We start from the raw sequence: 22,809 nt of genomic DNA, 5'->3' as shown, positions 1-22,809 counted from the left end.
ACTACACGGTTCGAACGTGATGCTGAAACTATACGTACATGACATTTCTTTAACATACCAAACAAAGCTTCTCGAAAGTCATAGTTAAGAAAACCGTAGAGCGCCCAGTTACACGCGGAGTTCAAATAGCAAAGCCATTTAACGACGTGGCTTGCATATCGACGGTTAGGGAGTTGCTCTTCGAATGCAGCGTCCACAGCGTGAAAGATTAAAAACGGTAACGAACATACCATGAATACTCCAACAAGGAGACTCAGTGTTTTAGCGGATTTCCTCTCCTTTGCAATCCGTTTCTTCTGGCCGTCAATCGTCCCGCCACATAACAGGCCTATCCTACAAGAGTGATCTACTGAGATTCGATATATAAGGGTGTATGACACAACGCATATGTTTAACGGTATCAGACTGTCTAACACAAGCAGTGGAATAGCGTGGGCGAAAGATATAGAGAAGCCAGACCCCATGTGGTCTGTGTTTTCCCAAACAAAAAAGCTGTATATACCGCTCAACATAGCGTATATCCAAACGAAGCAGATACTTGCAAGCGTTCTTCTGGAGATAATAGCGCAATGGTGAGTCAAGGGTCGCGCTATGGCTAGGTAGCGTTCTACGCTAATCGCCGCCAAGTTACAGGCAGATGCCGTGCCGAAACAAACGAACATGGAGTTCCAGAGTTTCGTTGTCGAATCGCCAATCGGCCATAAAGGTTCGTGGACGATGCGCACCAACTCTAATGGCATGACAAACAGAGCTTGGAGAATGTCTGCTGTTATCAAGGACAGGAAAAAAAGGTTGGCTCTTGTATGGATGGTTGTGTTGGAGTAGAACGCAGCGAAGATCAAACAGTCGCCTATGAGTGTTACTGTGATGGTCAGGGTGACGACCAGTACTCCAGCGGCTGTGAAAACAACGCTTTTCATTTCTGTCGCGTTTAACGGGGCCGAGAAAGTATGATTAATCGAACTTAAGCACAGAAAAGCTTCGTCTTTCAGTAGGTTCTGTCAGTTTCTAGCCGTCTCTCAAGGCTTACAATCGCACTTTTCTCTCTACTTTCCTTCACAATAAATACCCGCCGCCGCAATGTGATTTTTTTTTTTCATCGATACAGCCCGCACATCATTAGTCAAAACATTGTTTGGACAGTTGCGGAACTTCTCTTTCATTTGTTGTTTCAGCCATCGTCAGTCAAGGACTGCAGCCTGTCAATCACAGCCGGAACCATTAAAAGCATTAAAACTGCGTTGTTTCGTTTGTCCTTAGATCAAGGCGTCAGTCAATCTTAAAAATTGTCACTGAGCATTGTACACAAAATCCTATTACGATTCTAACATTTGATTTATTCTTTTCATTCAAGAAAAAGGTTTTCTCTGTGTTTCAATCGAGTTATAGATATTACTGCCCGCACATATATGCAGCTTTCAGCACATTCTTTACGGGCTGTTTTCCAACACCATGCTTTTATCAACTGCGGGGGAGGTCTGTATGTCAGACCTCTTGATCCACGTTGATTACACGGATATCAAATAGCTTTTATATCGTTACGACAGTCGATAAATAACATTGGGAGGAATATTTGGATAGTCAGTATATTTTCAGACATGCTGAAATGGTCCCTTTTATCTAGGAAACTCTGAAATATTCATTTGTTGAAAATTGCAACTCTAATTAAGGTGGGCAGAGTCCACCGAAAATTCAGAAAAGAAAAGCTCGGATCACAAAAAACTCTTAATGAACGTTGAAAATTAGTTCACCGTTTTAGGCTGGTTTTCTCTAACGATGAGTCCGTAGTTGGAGTCGTAATCAGAAGCGCAGAGTGATATAATCTAATTAAAATCAAACCGACGAAGTCGGAACCAGAGTACGGATTTCGCTTATGACTCCTCTGTCCCTTATGATCTAGTGAAAACTTAATTGTTGGAGTCGGAAACAGAAGAATAAGCTAATTGCGTTCGGAGAATGCAGTCCTAATGCAGACTTGACCGAGGTTTTAGGAGACGGCGGGTCAACGTTGGTGGGATCTTGCGACACCGATTTGGCCGCCCCGCAGCAGGGGCGAAAACAAATGACGTCATCACGAAACCATGTGCTGTACATTTCGTGCCCATCTGCTGCTTCATTCTTATTCTCTTTTCTGGCTTCTATCGTTGTTTTCGACGTTTTGAAGTTTTCTTTGAACTGGTTTTCACTCTGATTGCATTCGACAAAAAAGGGAATGCAGTACCAATGCAGACTGGAGTCAATCTTTTTGGGCCGGGCGAAAACAAATTACATAATCGCAAAGCACGTGCAGCTTGTAGGCAACTCTTACAAGGTTCGCTCTGATTGGTCGACGTGGTGTTAGGATTACAAAGAAATTCAACAAGAATTGGATTAATTAAAAATATATATATTAAGAAATGAATACCAAAACAAATATACATAGCAGGAGATATATTAAGATTTTGATGGGAAAGGATATTACGAACATAGAAAGAATGCGTAGGTTGATTTTTGTTACTTTTTTGAAATGAAAGATGCTTCATGCAAAGATAAAGTAAAGATGAAAATTTACCCTGTTGCTCACCTTGCTCTGTTGCCTAGTTACCCTTCTTACCTCGTTATCCTTATTGCCTTTGTTGCCCACGGTGATCTGTTGCCCAGTTACCCTTGTTATCTCATGTTGCCCTGTGGCCCATGTTGTCCCATTGCCTATGTTGCAATGTTGCGGCCTCAAATTTGATTTACACGACAGGTAGCTCGTCTTATTCTATGTTTCTTTACCGAATTTGTTCTTGCTTTATACCATGAATGAATCTCTGGATACTCTGGCGACAGAATACTCTTGAGCTAGATAGGATTTGCTGTGGATAAGATCACTCCATCGCAATCACGTACGCCATCACACTGTAAACATCATTCGGTCGGTCTCTCTTTCTGCGGCCATCAGGGGTCCATCTGAGGGTAACTCTCAACAAGGCTGTTCTCCTTTGCTGTCCCTTACAGAATGTCGGGTTCTGTTCCTGTTTTTCTGTGCAGTTTTTCTTAGCTTTAGATGATGTTCAACCAAAATATGTGGCAACGGATTTCGTCACTCTGAATTCTAAATTAGGGAAATGGACATCGAGAGGCCTACTCGATGGAAAGTTGTGCGCTTGGCTCTAGAAAATTAACTCGACTGGAAATTAGCGCGGATAAATTAGCTAGGTAGCGAAAAAGGAACTTGTCACGGGTTCCAAAGTACCAACTGGATCTGTTACATCTGGAATGAGGACACCCATAGAAATTGGATTTCACATGTTTATTCTTCTCCCTCCATCCTCGACATAAATCTTTGATGTAAATCGTCCTACATGGATAAGAGTGTAAACGTTACTAAAGGGCCGAAAACCTAAGATAACTAACACAAAGTTCTCTCCACGAGGCGTCAAGTCCTCAACTCGAACTCAGTCTCTCCCTCATGGGAGTGACATAATTGCCGCGTCACTCTCGACTGTCACACTCTTCCCCCCGCCCCCCCCCCCCCCCCACGGGAAATAGCAGTTTTCTAACCAAAATTTACAAAAAAAGTAAGGGGCTTGGGGTAACTAAGTGTCACTGTGTAAAGTAAACATCAGTGACATCATCTGAGGGGTTTAGTGCCCAATCTCCATATCATTTAAGAGGAGTACGAGACCTCTCAACCCGACGAAGTTGCAAAGGTAACGTTGGACACGATTCGGGAACGCTTCCTTTCTTCAAGTGAGCAGTAGGTACACTTGGTGAAGCAATGTCAGTCCGGGGGCCTAAAGAAGCTCTGGTTTGTGTGTCTTGTAAAGGGGTATCTTCCCGGATGACACTGTCCTTCACTTGGCCAGATTGGTGTAGGGCAGGAGCAGCATCTTCCGGATTAACAGTGTGCTTCACTTGACTGGATAGGGGTGGCACAGAAACAGTCTAGAATCTGACCAGGGAGGCGCGACTGCTAAGAAATGACATACTAAGTTTAAAATTAAGATGTCACAATTAATCGTCCAGCTAGATTTACAAACTTTCACATACTCCATTAAGAACAAAAGCAAGATTTGTGAAAGTCAAGCACGATCTCCTTGAATCCACGCGAAAAATGACGACGGCTCGACGGTGTAACATCCTCGTGTTGCACTCCGGTAAGAAGTGGCGCAGTGCACTCTGATTAAATGCAATGCATTCTGGTAAAAAGTGACGAATTCGAGAATTCGTACCCCCTTCTATATATTTTTCTTAAATCCTGATTATGTTGCTGCTCGCTCGCTATGCTCGCCCCGCAGCAAATGTCCCATATCCCATTAATTTTTCCCCCAGATATCCTAGCTGTATCCCGTTAATTTTTTACCTAAATATCCCGTATTCCGAAAACCCCCTATAGGGCCTCATCAGGAGCCCATCACTAGGAGCGTGCAACTACCTCATATATTCCTGTCACGGCGTTTTCACAGACCGATCTATTTTTAGTTTGAACTTAACGCGAATTCAGACCCCCGCAGGAACCCCAGTGACCAATCACAAGCACGGATTTAATTTTTCATTGACGTCATCATATCGTCGGAAGATTATGTCGACATGTCCATCTGAGGCCGCCATTTTTTTCCTTACCGATGAGCGCTCATGTAGACCAGAACTGACCTATTTCGCGGGAAAAGAGGGCTAAAAATAGACCGGTCTGAAAAGATGCTGTGATATAGGCTTAGCATGGGAGTTGCACGCTCCTAGTGATATGCTCCTGGCCTCAATTATTTGCCTTTATAAAGTTGATAATCAACGAAATGAAGACCATGATGCGATTTTAAAAAACACACAAACAATCGCCAAAACAGTCCTTTAAACAAGAAAAACCACACCAGTTGTTTGCTCAAGTATAAGTTAGTATTTTAATGAACCCTAAAACAGTTTAATGCTTATAGGAACTATGCCGCGTGCCATAAATAAACTGGTTGTTTTAAAAAAGATGTACTGTAACACGTTTAGATGCGAAGGAAACATCATGATGTCAGTTGACCGGGGAAGAGAAACACATCAAATGGTTGATCGAAAAGACAAAAAATGAATAAGGAAGATGTAGGCCAGGAAAGACTGGAACGGAGCGGCAATTTTAGACAGGGTTAATTTCTTTTTAGAGGTAGGCTGCGCACTCCGTGACATAGCCCCTTTAAAAACTCCCACTGCATTGCTTGGACACCAATATGCTTTAAAATGGTTAAAAAATATGAAGAAATACTAAGAATGCTTTACAAGCTATAAAAGTGTTTTACAATGATATGTATAAGCAGCGAAATAAATATAATTTGAATGATAAATACCTTAAGATGCATAACTTGCGTAAATTCCTTTTTACAAAGAAAAGCGAAAACATGACGGAATTTGTCTTACTAGACTGTACGTTTTGAAACGGGTTTAGCATTGTAGTTTGATGCTGACTTCAATGCTAAATTTTACCGTTCCTGTTTTCTGTACAATAATTAACTGGCAGAGACCAGCAAACAGACCGAGGAGAGAAATTGTTTAACACTATCAGGACAAAGATGCTTACGAGCTTAGAATAGGGCGTAGGGGTAGCATTAAGAAAAGATTACATACAACAGACATTTCTAGGTGAAATAATGACCAATGGTCTAATCCATGTTGACCAAAATGTTTTTATCTGGTTAAAGCCTGGCCGTTAATTTGACTTCTGACGCCGCTTTATCAAAAGCCTTTCCTAAAACACCACACCACTAGTAATACAAGTCAATTCACTCACCATTGTTGTGCTTCAGGAATGTCGACCAAAATTAACATACACTTGTACTTAGAAGCAGATAAATAGTCTAAATAGATTAACTTTTTTGGCCGGCTTAAAACACTTCAATGATGACACACATGGAGTGCAAAAAAATAATGATTGTGTAACACATTTTGCTTTCAGTACAAAAACTAGTTAAATAAAATATCTGTCTGCACGCAATGCAGGCCTACAATTTCCATGCGTTTTTCAAGCATGAGCTTCCATTTGAAAGTGTTCTTGATCCTGATTACTGGCGCCCTTTGTCTCTGTTTGGTCTTTCTTGTAATGTGCGAACAAAAAAGCGTATTCTGGGTGAGACACGGAGAAATCCCGAAACTCCTCTGTTGACAAGATGTAGACGAACGAAATTAATGTACAAATAACGGCTCGGTTTTCACCAAATTTCTACATGTATCATTTTCTACTGGGCTCCGTTCGATATGACGAATAATAACCCACAGCGCAGGAAAAAAAAAAAAAAAAGATTGCAGAATAGTCTTCTTCAAACATTTCCCCTGAACGGCCAAATAAAAATACACGGGAACCCCGGCTCACGGTCACCTCGTTAATACGGTCACTTCGTTACTATGTCCACATTTTGGTCCCAGCGAAACGCCAATACATTTTCTCATAAGAAAACCATTTACACAGCCACTCAAACCAGTTATGTTCATCTTTCCATTATTATTATTTAATGTGCTGACTCAAGTTTAATTTTTTTTTTTCAAGTTTGAATTTTGACAATTTTGTATTGTCTCGTTTGTTGAGACACTGCGTCCTGGGGATGGAAATTAAGATAGTTCTAAGTCATTCCAAGTGCCTATAATTGATCACGACAAAATTTCTCTCCGAAATTTTCATCATGCAGGGTAATCTTACACACTTAGACTGAACTGGCAAAAGAAATTAGAATCCATACCACGAGTAACAATCTAATTATCTAACAGCAGTGTTTTGGGGTTCAATTACACCCTTAATATCTACCTTGCCAGCAATTACCCCTTAATAACGCACGTCTTGCTGCCGTCTGACTTCGCATCTCAGTCGCTTTGGTAATGGCGATGTAATCCGGAAATCACGGGTTCGAAACTCGACCGGCCACAAGAAATATTTCTTTGCCTCTTGTGATGCCCAATTTCCTTTTTAGGGCTCATACCCTTTACGAATCACTTAGGAGACAACTTTCTAATAGGCCACGTTCGATATGCCAATATTCTAACATGACTCCGAGGCTTTCGGAACATAGTCTCTATTTACTGTTGTTTTCTTTGTATCCAAGTGTCTTTTGGGGATCGAGGGACAAAAGAAGTGAACCTTACAAAAATTTGCAATTTTGACCTGAAAGCCTTGGAGCCATGTCAGAATATTGATATATCGAACGTGGCCTATTTCCAGCTGAGCTTAATTGCCTTTTTCACGGTTAACTCCCACTTGCATTACAATGTGAATGAACATGTATTCGGGCAATTTGGTAGTTTCTACCCAAAATTGCCTCGCGTCCACGTTGGATTAAATAGGCCACTTCCGAGTTGCCTTTTGCCTCTGTGTCAAAGCGAGTCTTGTGCGAAACCATTCATATGAAAATGAGTTCAGCCTACAGGTTCATTTTTATGCAAATCAAACTCATTTCCATAAGAAAGGTTTTGCGCAAAGACTCGTTTTGAAACGGAGGCACAATGTGACTCGGAAATGGCCTATTGTATTGCATATAAGAAAAGCCAACAGTGACAAGGGCTATCAGAAAACTTGACTTCACTTACCATACGTAACAGATCCTCTGCGATTCACATCCACCTGATTGAACAAACAGTTGACATTCAGGTCCGTAATGGACGGGTACGCACTCTGAAGAATGTGACGCAGCTCAGACTCATCAACTCTTCCATCACCGTTCATATCAAAAGCCTTCAAAAGAATCAAGCACACGTGTCACCAAGGGCGCTTTCCATTCGACAAAAAAAAAAAAATTCCGGTTCGGAATTCCGGAAATTTACAGTGGCGAATTCGAATGGAACAGCATTTTCGGCAATGGAGGATAACCTCGCAAGGTACATCCAAAATTTCTATTAACTGGAAAATTTCCTTCCCATCTGATTTTCCGCCCCGATTGTCCGGAATTTTCGGTTGAATGATTAGCATATCGGAAATTTCACAATTTTCGGAATTTCCAGAAACGTCCCCAGGCCAATTTCGTACCATTTACCCCCGTTTTCCAAAGTTGCGACGTTTTTTGGTTGAATGGAAAGTTTCATTGCCGCCCTATACTAATAGAGAGACGCTTTTTCCATTGGACCAAAAATTCCACTTTTTTTCCGGAAACTTCTATTAGCGAACGGACCAATACTCTCCGGTTTACCACATCGAGCCTGAATTGTTTCCGCAATTTCGGAAATCAAGGCCAACCTCGCGAAGTATGAATAACTAAATCTTTGAAAATAACCAAATATTTGCATTCCATTTTGCTCCCAGAAATTTTGGAACTTTTGGTTATTTGAACCGCATTTCAGAAATTCAGTAGTTTTTGGATTTTCTGGAAACTTTCTCTAGCCTTTTCCTACCCATTAGCCCACGTATCCGGAATTTTTGGTCCAATGAAATCGAAAGAAATTTGGTTTGGCTTTTGCTGGGCAAGCCTATGTTCAACACACAATAACCAATCACAGCAGAGCGTTCTAGGTGCCAAACCAAACCCACGTCATTTGGTTTATTCGCGTTTTCTCGCGCTTGCCGTTGATTACGTCTTTAGCTTCAAATTCAGATTGGTTGATTAAGTTCCTTATTTGGAGTAGTAGCAGAGGCATATACCTGTACCCGCCAACAGTCGTTCTAAAACAAAAGCTTTTAAGACTGAAAAGCTTTGCTTAAATTCGCCTTCTTTGGTGAGTAAGGAAAACAACGTTTAGACCACCCGAATGAAATCTCCAGCCCTCAGTGGTATTAAATCAGCGGTGTTACAATATCAATGATTTTCCCTGAAATTTCTTCAAAATGTCAATAGTCCTTATGCATGATGACATCAGACAAGCACTGAATTTCACCACCAAGCCTTCCTTTCAAACTGCAAATTGCAAATTTTAACGTGGACAAATTCCCAAAGCAGCTAAGATGAAAAGAATATCTTCGTGAAAACATCGCGAAGGCGCAAGGGGCTTGAGAAAATTTCTGGCAAACGAGGCTTGGTGGTGAATGTTCAGCATGTGACATAATCATGCATACGGCCGGCCCATTTTCCCTGACCCAAAACATAACTCCCTGACTTTTCCCTGACCTGAAGAATTTTTTTCCTGCCCATTTTCTGACATATAGCAACCCTAACAGTGGCCTGTATAATTTCTAACCTGAAAAGCTAACTGCATGGCCTCTTCACTATTAGCTGGCTGAGACACAAGCGCCAAACCAATCAGGTATTCACGAAAGTTTATGTGACCCGAGTCATCCTGAAAAGAGAGAGGTGATACAACGATTCAGCGGTCAGTAATCTTTCAAATTTATTAGCCCTGAGCAACACAAGTCAATGGCCCAACCTCGTCAGGCTTTTTCTTCCTCCGTGTTTAGAACCTACACATGAATGAAGTACAATGGCATCGCAATTTTAAGTTATGTTTTTTCTTTTAATCCAAAACTGATTAAAGTAAAATCAATACATTTTCTGCTAGCCCAACGGGAAACTTGACACAATTTTACCGAACTACTGGGCTAGCGTAAACGCACCCTCGCAATTTAGGTTTAATTTCTCGTCTCTTCTTGCTGGGACTCTGCATTCAGTCATTAAACTACCTGTTCTGAGGGCTCCCTCATACACGGACAAGATGACAAAAACATAGTGGAGACTATCTCTTGTAATCTCTTGTAAACATATTTGCTTCATTAGCATAAGCGATTCAGTTTGTGATCAAGCTGCAAAAATATCACTTCTGAATATTGAAAGGACATAGCATGATCAACTGTGCCACGGAACTTGAGCCCAATGTATTTATATATTTTTAAAACGTTTACAATGAATACGAGTCATTAGGACTTTTACCACCCAGAAATTATCCATCAAAAACCAATAATGGTTTTGCACGGCAGCCATGTTGCATGGCAGGAACTTTAGATTCTTTTTCCTATGGGAAAAAATGTTCTTTCTAATCCAAAACATTTTCATTGTTCCTGCCAGGCAAAACCTCTATTTCTTCTCGAATATCACAAGAGCCCCAAATTCTGCCAATTACCAAGCTTCACAAGTTCTTTTAATAAACGTTTGGAGTCAATTTGAAGTGATCACAAATTTTCCACAAAAAAAAAAAACCTTACCCTGTCATACAGTGAGAAAAGATGTCTGATATGACGCGTAACTGGTAAATTTAGGTACTCGGCAAACTCGTTCAGATCCACCAGACCGTCTCTGTTGGTATCTATCTCAGCAAATTTGTCCAGCAACTCTTTCATACTTTCTAGTCTGATGCTGTAGAAAAAATAGCACCAATTCAGCAGGTAGAACTCTAGTAAAGTTCACGGCTGTCCACAATGATGACAACTTTGAGCAAACTGCAATTACATCTACATGCGTAGGTTGGTGACAGGCTTTTTCGCTGTGACATTCTCTAAGCCTAGAGATGAGTTCGAAGAAAAAATGCAACAAGCACCAATGACAGTCCGTATGTTGAGAGAATACATTTTTTTAAAAATAAAACATGAGGGGTTTTGTTACTTGTCAACTACAATTTTGGTGGGGTCCATTTCTCCATTTTGCCACCTCTATTTGTCAGTTGCAAGTGACAGAATGTCACACCATCCAGATGCTCTTATAAATCAATGAGTTAAACTCACGGACTAACACCAATCGCCCATTTCGGAGTTGGCCTTAGCCTCTCCATCAAAGTGAGGCCTGGTGCACAACTACTCACATGAAAATGAGTTTAACCTGTAAGTGAATGGAATCTCATTTTAATATGAAAGGATGGGCACCAAGACTCGCTTTGAGAAAGAGGCTTAACTTATGGTACATTCGAAAATGACCTATTCCCCATGAACAGTGAAATATACAGCATAAAATGTAATCACCTGAGTTTGGTACTTATTTTCTGGTATTCCACCAGGCCTGCCATGGATGGTAAGTTCTGTTTGGAGGCTTGGACCATCAGCCGTGTGTCCTCATATGTGTGTTCAGTGACAGGAACATTCAGAAATCTACAAAAAAAAAAAGAGAGAATTTTTTCATGATGACTCAGATTACTTAAGTAATGTCGAAATCTGTGGGTATAACTTTACTCACTAGACAAAGGCAACATCAAATTTAATGCTCCGTGGTAGCTACCACATTAGGCTCGCCCGCTATTCGGGAAACAAGCTGGACTTGAGAGAGCAGCCAAAACCAACCTACTACCACATGGAAAAAGTCTTTTGCTTGACAGCCCTTTTCCCATAGAACCCTAGGATGCTTTCCATTCGACAAGAAAATTCCGGTTTTAAGTTTCAGAAGTTTCCGGTGGTGAATGGAACATCATTTTCGAGAATTTCCGGAGGTATACTCAAATTTTTGACAATTTCTTACTGGGAATTTCCGTTTTATTTGATTTTCTTCCCAGAATTTCAGGCATTTTCGGTTGAACAGAAAGCAACCCTAATACATGACTCAACTTAACTAATATTTGGTAAATGTAATTCGACTCACATACATAAGAACTCTTAATTCCTATTTATTAAATAGGACTGGGTAATTAATTCTTCTTAAAACTTACTCTTACTAACTAGATATTAAAGATGATTTCAGTCTGTACTGCGCACTCTCGAGAGTATGTTTACGTTTTTTGTTTTCATGAAGTAAATTCGACGTTTCATGTCAACCGCCATTATGGATGCGATGCTTTCTGCTTCGTTCTTTCTGACATCACTTGATGAAACAACTTCATAGCTGTACAAATCAAAGAAACTGCTGTAAAAAGAATTTCAAATGCCTCAAAGATAAGGTAAGAATAACATCGATTTGCTTCAGTCTATCGAGTGAGACTCACAAACATTGGGGTGCAGAGACTGTGTAGTACGGACTGGAAATCATCTTCAATATCTCACACATACTGAATAGAATCTGATTACACGTAAAATAATTTCTCAAATCTGCTATGATACAAAAAGAAGATTTTTCAAGATGAGAGAAGCTGAATTGACTGAAACTTAATGGATTATAATGTTTGCAGACAGACACAACAAATATTAAATTCTATAAATGAAACCTTGCTACTTGTTCCCGCACATTTCTTGCAAAAAGTTTTCCATCATGGATTTCCTAAAAAATAAAACAACAATTAGCTGCCCTTCATCCATAAAACAATGAGGCGGAAAGTTTATAAACTGCAGATGCTTAAGGACCTCTAATTACACCTTCATAGTACTACATATAGCTTTATTGATGTAGTGGTCAACAGCCTCATATAGTCTTCAATAGACCCACAAAACTATTAAAAACTAATAGTTCAATTTTAATGTATAAAACTCTAACTTAGCTGCAAGGTTTAGGGGAATAAAAGAAATTTTGATTCCCCTAAGCCTTAGAGCCAAATTAGAATTTATTATAAAAAATTGGCCTATTTAGAATTGAAATTGAAGATCGATATTAAATACTAATGTTACCTCTGTGTCAGGCTTGTATACCGGTAGAATCTGATGTAAGAGAGAGAGTGAGAATAAGCTGAAAGAAAACTGGTTCTAGATTACACATTCCAAGCCATTGGACTGAGTTAAACCCAAAACAAATAAAATAAATATTGGTGTTAAAAAGGTTCCAACTTTAACAAAATAATCATTTAAAATCATAAATGAAATATCCTTGCCTCTATTTCCATCTTGTTGTGAAACTGGCATAATGTCAACCACAGGAGGGTGAGTCTACAAAAGAAAATTATCACATATTTTGGCTTAACACTCACCTGCAGACATGTCCTGTAATAACGATTATGTGACAAGAAAACTGTCAACTACATTGCAGTCTTTTTCACTTGATTATGAACAGTATGTAGTGGCAGATCCAGACCTTAAGCTAAGGGGGGGGGGGGGAGGGAGGGGGGCAATTTGTTTTGCTTGCCCTGCTGACTTTTCTTCCTTCTGCGATTTTCTTTTTTTTCCCCAAAATAAGGGGGGCCCTCCCCAGATCCGCCACTGGGACGATTTATATGTAATTCACATTTGGTTTAGTTTTGCAGTACTAAGCTTTATGACTGTTTAAAAAATCTTCTGCCACTTTCATATCTAATAAGAAATAAAAGCAAAGCCAAATGCAACTTATTCAGACACTTTCCTGCACTTTTAATAAAATCTGTATAAAGTATTTCATTTGAGTTTCAATTGGTTCGCAGTGATTGACTGCATGCTTTATGATTGGCCACAGTCATTACTTTGGTTGACTGCATGCTTTATGATTGATCACAGTCATTAATGAATTTTTTTTTATGATTGATACAGTCAATTGAAAACCACTTCATTGTATATTAAGTTACTATTAGGATTGCATGTATAAAAACTCACTTACGCACTTGGGCCAGACCAAGTCCATGTCAAAGTGTCCTGCAAAAATGCAAACAACATAAACATAGTACACTATACATGCTATACAGATTATTTTATAGACTCCTTAACATAGCTTTTGTATAGTTAAATAAAGGAATAATTTCAACACAATTGTCAAAAAGATATTTAATTCAGCAGAGGCTTGAAAAAAACAAACTTGAAATGATCCCAGCTTAACCTTAGGACAAGTAGCTCTCACATTTTGCTTGCCCTAGGCAAGTCTTAGTTTGCTCTTTTAATGATTTAGTTCGCAGATGACTTGCCTGATTCGTTGCCCATTGGTAGGAATGAAAAGTTACTTGCCCAGAAGGAAAATCTACTTGTCCTGGATGACTGGACAGCACTTTTCTCGAGCTCTGTAATGGCCAACGTCAAAAAGGCTCCAAACTGGGTCACTAGTCTAGGGTGAAGTATGACAGGCATCCCTCTCTTAATGCAACAACACCAAGGTATTTTGTCCCCTACAGGTGTATTTCCATTTTTATTATTTGTGCATGTAGCTGTAGACTGAATTTCTCTATAACCCCCTTATAATACATCTGCAGCACATGTAAGTAGGCCAGGAAACATAGCCCTTTATTCCTGTTATACTGCCTAATACACTATAAATCACTTTGAGATAAAGGTGACGACAAGAAGGCGGCAGAACCTTCAATAAAGTTATAGCTGTCTCATATCAAATATATTGCAGACTTATTATCAGACATATAGTTTCCACTACTTACCAATCTGTTAGGATATTTCAAGGCAATTGGTTGGACAGCACAGCCTGCATAAAAAGCCCCTATCAAAGAGAGAGGGAGAAAGAGACTCAAAGGAAAGAACCATATGATTTCAAAATTTTCTTGAACTTTTCATACGAGGAAAAATTACTTAACTGTTCCTTTTATAACTTTCTGATTTTACTAGGCTGTCAATCGATGTCACAGAGTATGCAAGGTTTCAAAATAACTATTTTGGGGTTTCATTAGATGTGAGGCCAGGAATTAATGCGAACATTTTTGTTTTTACTGCAATTTGAGTGAATTTGAACAACACTCACGCTTTCGGGCATTGTGCAATTTTTTCATCCAGGCCATAAGGTCACCCCCACCCAAGTCCGAAGGTGCCTGGACATACGCCTATGATGATAAGGACCTCATGAACATCCTTCTGAGGCTTTCACCAGGGATTTGTACATAAACTATTTCTTTAATATATTTAAAATACCAACCTGGTTTGAAGGTGATCAAGCATTTTCTATTTGTACAGGTGCCTACAAAGATAATAGAGAATTTACAAATTCGTTACAATCAGTTGACAATCTATTCTTGCAATACTGTCAATATGCTCTATAAATTACCACTAAATGAATTTGACTGCAAAATACTTGCAATTAGCTCTGCAATTTAAGACAATAATTACCTTTACACAGTATTAGATGGGACTAGTGCATTAATTATTAAATGGAAAAACATAATATATGAATACATGTATGTCCAAAAAAAGTACTCTTTTAAAGTGCCTATGAAGTAAAAAATAATTGCTGCTTATTTGAATGGCTTTTCAAAGTAAAGAAGAATGGCGGTTTCCTTTTTGGAATGTCTTTTTCCTTTTAGAGATATTTCTATTTTAGTAACGAAAGTGATGACGTCATAGGTGGTTCCACTAAAACAGCACAACACTCAATCGAGAATAACTCTAGAAATATTAAAGCAGTGTTCTTTAAACTTGGCACCAGAAATGTACATCACAAAAGAAACAGAATGACACCTGTCATGCCATTGCCATGACAACAGTTATGCCCCTGGTTCTGTTTTAATCAACACTAAAATTCCCAGATTTTATCTTAAACAAGGATCATTCACTCCCACCAATCAAATGGGGAGAGTTAAGACAATATGGGAACCATGTGTGTTCCGAGCAAGACCCTCTGTCCCACTTTAAAAGGTTGCAAAATGGGGATATTTGGTTTTTCACAGAAAGAGACTGGAGCCAATAGTGTTGCCATGGCAACAACATAGTAGATGTCATTCTGTTTCTTTTGTGATGTACATATCTGGTGCCAAGTTTAAAGAACACTGCTTTAATATTTCTAGAGTTACTCTCGATTGAGTGTTGTGCCGTTTTAGAGGAACCACCTATGACGCCATCACTTTCTTCATTTGCATAATACAAAAACATGAATATCTCTAAAACGAAAAAAGATATTCCAAAAAGGAATACGCCATTCTTCTTTACTTTAAAAAGCCTTTCAAATAAGCAGGAATTATTTTTTACTTCATAGGCACTTTAATGAAAATATTTTAAATTAATATTATGCGATTCACAAGTCAACTTCTGTTTTGCAAGAACTCTGCATTAATTTTAGTTTTAAATAAATTTTGCAGAGCAGACAATATTATTGCAGAACTTGCACTCGAAAATTCACTGATTGCCTGTCAGGCTGCAACATACAAGTACAATCATGTATACTAACTTACTTTAAAAATATGAAACTCTGCAAAACAGTATCCACAGTCTATAATCATTTCTAACAAAAATGAGACAAGTTGAATGATTTGAAGTATTCTGCTGTCAGTACTGCTTCCTTGAAGGCAGTCTAAGAGCTTTGAATACTGTACATTGTTATTGACTTGGATTGGAAAATGTCTATATTGAACTTCAGCTAAAGTCCTTGAAACTGGTTCCTGAAACTCAAGTGTACAATAGGGTGGAGTGAGGTTAACAGAATGTATGAAACCAAAACAGAATTCCCAAAGGGGTGAGGGGAGGAGACTTAAATAAACTGAAGGAAAGAAACGTACAATTTTGTAACCTTGGGACTGTGCACATCGATCATCAGCAAAGGAAGAAAAACGTTTTAACTAGTTACCTTCTGGAAATATCACAATGTGAGGCCACTTTCCACCAGAACTCACACGCCTTTTGATTTCAGAAATTGTCTTTTTCCGTGAATTTGGATCTGTTCTTGACACATACACAGGTTGAGTGGCACGGATGCAAGCTGTGAAAAAATATCAGTACCTCATTAGTACGTGTGCGTGTGTACAATCAATCAATTTGGTCTGAAATCATATGAGTGATTTCAAAATTGAACAAGGGCGCAGCACAAGTTCAGTTTGAAATTATGCAAGACTAGTATGATTTCAGACCAGCACCAATATTTTATAGATCCAGCATGCAGTTTGTTAAAAGCAGAACCAGAAACTCTTTAATTTACATCTCATTTTGCAGGCGAAACAAGAAAAAAGATGCTACTTAGGGCACAAAATAAGATGGTTCTTGAATAAATTACTCTGGCTTTCCCATAATTTGATTTCTAGCCTTGAAATCTGACTGGTTTGTTTATTTCTTTTGTTTTCCACTCTCAATGGCTGGGAAAAAGGTGCAATTTAGAACGCAGAAATGATGCGATTCGAGAATACATTGCACTGCTGAGAGCCAATCAGATTGCAAGGATCACTAGTGATTTCAAAATGGATGTAATAAACTTCAAAATATTTAAGGAGAATACTGAGGAGGGCTACTTTTCAATGCAACGAAACGTTTTTCAGATACAACTGGCCCATGTAAGTCTGGATTTCAATTCCAAAATATATAAGATTATATTTAAATGTTTGATGATTAAAAGCAAACCTCCTATAAGTGGTATTGAATCATTTTCTTTCCTGGAAACTCCGGAAGGTATGCAAATGGCACTTAAGGCTAAGGCATCAACAAATGATGAATGTGGAGCTACAGCAAGTATAGGAGCCTCTGCTGAACTGCTGAGTTTGCCTTTCACTTTAATCCAATGAAAACCCATGCAGAAGAGCATTGCACGGCCAATGCCCTGTAATGGCTTTCTCATTATCCTGAAGAAAGACAGACATACAGGGTTTTCTGAGATTAAAGTTGGTAGAGGACAGAGAGTAAAGTTTACAAAAATTCCTGTAAGATGCTAGTTGGTATAGTCAGACAAATAGCCAAAGTTTCCCACAAAAGAGACATCTAAAAATAGTAGAACTAACCTACATTAAACGTAATTGCATTGCACAATAATTTATTATTAACTGCAAGTAAGAAACATTAAAATAATGGTCACTAGAAGTGTATGCAGGGTTGTCAGTAAGGGAATTATATCTACACATAACCTGCAAAATCCTGTTGTTCTTCAGTACTTTCTTATCTAACTCCGGTTCTAAAATGTTAAATGATGTAAAAACAAAATATGTTTTCTTTCACTCTGTTTCAGATTTTGTTTTGAGTCCCCCTGCTCGAATGATAGTCCCCTGTATATGAGGTCCAAATTGGAATACACGTGTTGTGGCTATCCTGATGCTTATTTGTCATTCATAGTTAATACCTTCGGTATCTGGACAGAGGTTGAGGTTCTTCCTCTTTCTTCATGCACATGGTTGTGAGAGTTGCTATTAAACTGGCCAACAGGACAAGAAGGAACAAGCAGAGAAGTCTGATTGGAAATAGTGTGATACTAAGAACTGCAACCTGAAATGACAATGAAAATTATAAAATTAATAAACCTGGTTGTCGATATGTTTTTTACATTTTACTTATCATAATGTAAGGCAATCATTTGCAATAAACCTCAAGAAACAAACTACTTTGACATGTGCAGCAAACAGGGGAAAAATGCAACATTAAAAGCAGCTTTTTCAAAAGTAACCAGCTGCCAACAAAAATCACCATGCTTGATCTAGACTTTTATTTTTTTAGGCGACCCTCTTGAAAAACACCTCTAAGTGATTGGAGACCTCCACTTAAAATATTAATTTATTATTATTATTATCATTATCATTATCATATTATTATTATTATTATTATTATTAATATTAGCAACCTGCTGGGATAATAATAAATAATAATAATAATGATAATGTTAATGATAATGATAATAATAATATGCTGATATACTCCAACAATAGAGCCACCGCACGTTACTTCAAAAATTTATGACAACCTTGAACATTAGTTCTGAGAAATTATCCCGAGAGATGTAAAACCTTTAGTTCGACTTTATGTTAGTAATAAAGTCCTCAGCTGTGCCATAATCTTGTGTCCAGCCTTTGGGCTTCTTTTCCCATAAGGTTGGAGGTTTGCCGCATAAAACAGTGCGGGGGTACAAACAACGCCAGATGTCTCAACGAAATGCACCTAATTTTTCACCTTGGCACCCTTAGGCAGCATGGATTAAACAGGGAATAGGACCTTTGTAACTACGCCATCACATGACCTACTTTTCATAAAACTATGGGCTATAACTTAACGAATGTCAGAAATGGAAAAAGCATCTCGCAAATATCAAAATGGCCAAGTTTGAGGCCCCTGGCATTAAACAATGAGATTTTTTGACAGTCTGAATTTTTTAAAAAATAAGAAAATTTGTATGGAAAAAGTTATTGGAGAGCAACACCTTGCTCTCCAGCAAACTTCTTCATCCAAATCCTCTAAATTTTCCAAAAATTTAAACTGTCGTATAAACTTACTCTTTAATGCCAGGGGCTTCAAACTTGGTCATTTTGGTATTTTTGATTTGCTCTTTCCATTTCTGGCATTCTTTACCTTATAGCCCATAATATAGATTTTTTCCAGGAAAATTTGGTCACGTGACCCCAGCTGCAAAGGACCTATTGACTTTTTAAAGAGCTCGAAGTGACTGCATGCTCTTACATGTACCTACACGTGTTAGAGTCACATGTAAAAAAATATTGTTTAATATAAATGTATTTCTTCGATGACATCTCCCACTCAACTTCTTCCCACTGAAGAAGGGCTATGCCCGAAACGTTTGTGATTTTCCACAAGATGACACTTAAATTTTTCTATCTCAGTTAACAGTTTTCAATTTTTCTTTTCTTTTAAATGTTTTTGTAAGGTCTAGGCCCAAGACATCTGCTATATTGAATTTATTAATTGGCACTCTTCACCGTTGCATTCCCAAGGTGAGTTCTTGTGGAGTATTGGCCCAGAGTTCGCTGCGCTCAACCACAAACTTTTATTTGAACATGTTTTGACAATTTATTTTCTTGAACAGTATAAGATTATATTGATCTGATTACTGAAGGTCTTGAACTAGTTGAAGCATGTGAACTACAGGCTGCTACTCCAAGAGAACTTGGGTCAGGAATGCGACAGTGAAAAGCTACATGTATACATCTTGGTAAGGGGTATATCATCATTATTATTATTATTATTATTATTATTATTATTATTATTATTATATTAAAGCTGCAAAATAACTCCAAATTGAAATGTCAGGGATAAGGTTACATGGAATCTCTTTTGAAAGTTGAAGAAATCATGAACTAATAATGTAATGCATGTAATGCAAGGCTAATATAGAGTGTGTTCATGTGACATCATCAAATTCTCAAATCCAAAACTAAAGAGCCACTAAAGGTTTTATCCTCATCAGGCATAAGAGGTACTTTAAAATTTATATCTGTTTACAACTTTTCGGCTCAATAGCGTCCTTCGTTGGAAACCAGCACATTTCGAATTCTGGAGTTATGGCGGTGCATGACATGAAGCTAAGATCGCTTTTGTCGAAAAATATACACTTATCTCGTGATTGGCCATTTTAGGAGTTAAAGTAATAGGAAAAGTGCTTGTGTAAATGTTTTTTGGTTTGGTTCAGATAATCAGTCATCTAGATAGCCAAAGTAAGTTCCAGATGTTTACACCATTTTCCAGCCACCATATTAGAGAACTAAGGAGGTACTTCAACATGGCAGCTCCATACTAGGCTCTATAATTTTGCACAGAACATTTTGATGAATATCTCAAGTTTGGGACAACGCACACGTGGAGGACTGTCTTGAGTTCTTTACTTATTGTCTATAATATCACAATTTCTTGACTTTATCCACTGAATGGTTTCTGATTTTATTTTTTACCACGTGACAATGAACACACTCTCTACGGTTCATGACACACTATCTATCACTTGCATCTATGTTAAGTCTAATAGATACAGACCAGATCTCCCAGTCTCTCATACCAGTCACCAATTTTCCCAGACAATACGCGACAAAGTATACAAAATACATTTTTAAGAGTGACATATTTTGGCCAATTTTTGGCATCTGTATGGGGGATTATGTTTGGAAATTAGTTCATTTTTGTGGTTGAATTGGCTGAGCTCTACTTTAAAAATCATTTCTGGGGAACATTAGAATGTAGAATCTCCCGGATTTCAATTTTTTTTAGTTTCGCATCTCTGCACTTGTTCAAAGTTGTGTTTGATAATCAGAGAAGAGGAAGAATATTCCTGATATCTAATCAATTCTCTTAAATTTGGTACAGCCATGCCAGGTCGTCCATGTAAGATTATTGCATTGACCTGCATATTTTCTTTGAAGAAAGCTGAGTTGCAAAAGAAGTATAAATCTGTTGATGGACTAATTTCTAGATACTACGTAGAACACATCCAAACCTGGCAAAATGTATCCCCAGTATACCCTGAATAACATCCTGAGGAGCTGGTATTAAATTGGTGTAAAACTGACCTTATCATAATTTAATTTCAATTTTCGAATTAAATTTAATAACTGCTCAGCTTTGTTGATTAACTAAGAATAGTTCTTTTGTAAAAACTTGCTGGGATCCCCTGCCAATAGTATCAATTCCATGTAAAAATGAGAATTATAAAACGAATGGGGCACACAATCAATTGAAATTGAGCTTATGAAACTACCGCAGTCGATGCAAAGTGCAAATCGCACATAAAATTTGTTTGTTTGTTTAGGGCTGTGCTGACGAAGTAAACTTGGTAGTTGTTGCATATTCCACAACACAATTTGTAAACGCTTCGTTTATTTCTCCTTATAGCGCATTTTCGACACTTTCACTGCTTTGCAGATCTTTGTGAGATCAAGAACAGAGAAAGTGTTGCTAACCTTGAGTATATTTTAAACTAAGTTGCATGTAACTCACCTTCACTTTATCCCAAGCAGGGAGCTGCAGCCGATACGAGAACGGATTTTGCACATCAGGTTCCACCAGTGATTTGGCGCGCAAAAGCACCTTTCCCTTCGGTCTTGCAGACATGTTAAGTAACTGGCTTACAAATACATAACAGTATCTAGCATAACGGGCATATTTATATCAATTCAGCTAATCGTAAACAGAGGAAGGTCGAATCAACATGACCTCCACTCTAATCCTCTTTGTTGATGACCTTCTGCTGTGCGAGGTAGTATACAAATATGGTCATCATTTCCATATATGTTGATTACTGGGCTGGAACATCATAATGGGTACGGAAATTCAGAAAGTGGAATGACTCAGGCAATTATTTCTGAAAAAAAAAATCGTTCGAAAACTTATACATTACCTTCATGACGGCTCCTTTTCTTTTATTTAAATTGTTTCCATTTCCAAGCTCTCTTCAAAAGCTCAGGCTCTGTTCACATTTAATGCCCGAGCACGGTGCTCGAGCACGATTCTCGCTAGGCAGTTATGTGAACACAACTTTTAATCCAAGTACTAGTACTCAAACCAGAATTCGTGCACAGTTTCCACGCCCAGGTACAAGGTCTCGACCTTGTACTTGAGCACTTGATGGTACTTGGGTCTTTGGAGAAGCCAGTGTCTGAACGCAAAACTATTTTGTGCCGGCGCCTAGGCACCAGTTTTCGGACACCAAGTGTGAACACGGCCTTAGACTAATTCAAAGTCAATAGACAACTCAAACGGACTATTAAGGGGCGCCCCTGAGACTATTCTATTAAAAGTGAAAAATACTACTTAAGTGGCCCCGAATTTTTTTTTTTTTTTTTCATTTCAGTAACCAAGTTGGCCGGTTTACAATTAGCTCTTAATAGTCAATGGTAGCTGGCAATTTAAACAAAATCCAGATCTGAGCAACAATTTGATTTTAGAGTAATTCACTTTCGCATTGCCACACCATTTGCGGTCCTAAATAGATCGTTTACTCCGGTCTCAGGTCTCCAATGTCTAGTTTGACTTAGTCTTTGTAAAACTTGCGTAGCTGGCGTTTCCAAAAAACCATCCGAAGGGAACGAAACTGTGAGTGGATGCGAAAAATAAGGGGGAAAAATAAGGAGCAGCTCACCCCCTCCCCACCTCTCCCTAGGCGTACTTTGCCCACCCCAGGCGTGCTCCTTTGCTCGCCCACCTGCTCGCTCTCCGCCTGGAAAAGAAAAGGAAACGGCTGCTACGCAGGCTAGTGTTTGTACGGAGGCATTCTAATTCTTAAGATCACTTCACTCTTTTTTTCTTCGAGCTGTGATGGTCTCATTAAAGGGTTCGCCAAAGAAAGTGACAAAACCAGCCACAGGACGAGCGCGTAAGCCGAAATAACTCCTTTTCAGATGAGTATAGAGTACATCAGCAATAGAGAGACCACGTGACATAAGCTTCATACTAATGATACACTTCTACCCCTTCCCGCTTCTCGCAATTAGAAAATAGACAAATGCCGATGGCATATAAACCTATAAACTCCGACACATTTTCCTGGCAGATTTTAGAAAACACAGAAAACATGTACATTGTCAGCC

The 22,809-nt window shown here is 38.6% G+C and overlaps 2 protein-coding genes across 2 annotated transcripts in view; one reads left to right on the top strand and one right to left on the bottom strand.

The window, feature by feature from the left end:
• Positions 1 to 22,809, top strand: part of LOC145465016 (uncharacterized) — a 286,590-nt gene that overhangs the window by 246,119 nt on the left and 17,662 nt on the right. The gene's annotated exons all lie outside the window — the stretch shown is intronic.
• Positions 4,849 to 21,766, bottom strand: LOC145465287 (lysophosphatidylcholine acyltransferase 2-like). Its single transcript, XM_081449062.1, has 16 exons — positions 21,621 to 21,766; positions 21,221 to 21,343; positions 17,631 to 17,773; positions 16,922 to 17,139; positions 16,158 to 16,289; positions 14,517 to 14,558; positions 14,029 to 14,087; positions 13,266 to 13,300; positions 12,571 to 12,625; positions 12,371 to 12,400; positions 11,974 to 12,026; positions 10,805 to 10,930; positions 10,055 to 10,205; positions 9,097 to 9,195; positions 7,519 to 7,663; positions 4,849 to 6,099 (listed from the first exon to the last, which is right to left on the bottom strand). The coding sequence occupies exons 1-16, from the start codon at positions 21,624 to 21,626 to the stop codon at positions 5,966 to 5,968; spliced, it is 1,551 nt and encodes a 516-aa protein (XP_081305188.1). The 5' UTR covers positions 21,627 to 21,766; the 3' UTR covers positions 4,849 to 5,965.

The sequence above is a fragment of the Orbicella franksi genome, chromosome 13, assembly GCF_964199315.1.
Source record: "Orbicella franksi chromosome 13, jaOrbFran1.1, whole genome shotgun sequence".
NCBI classification, from domain to species: Eukaryota; Metazoa; Cnidaria; class Anthozoa; order Scleractinia; family Merulinidae; genus Orbicella; species Orbicella franksi.
This window is presented reverse-complemented; position numbering and strand designations above follow the sequence as displayed.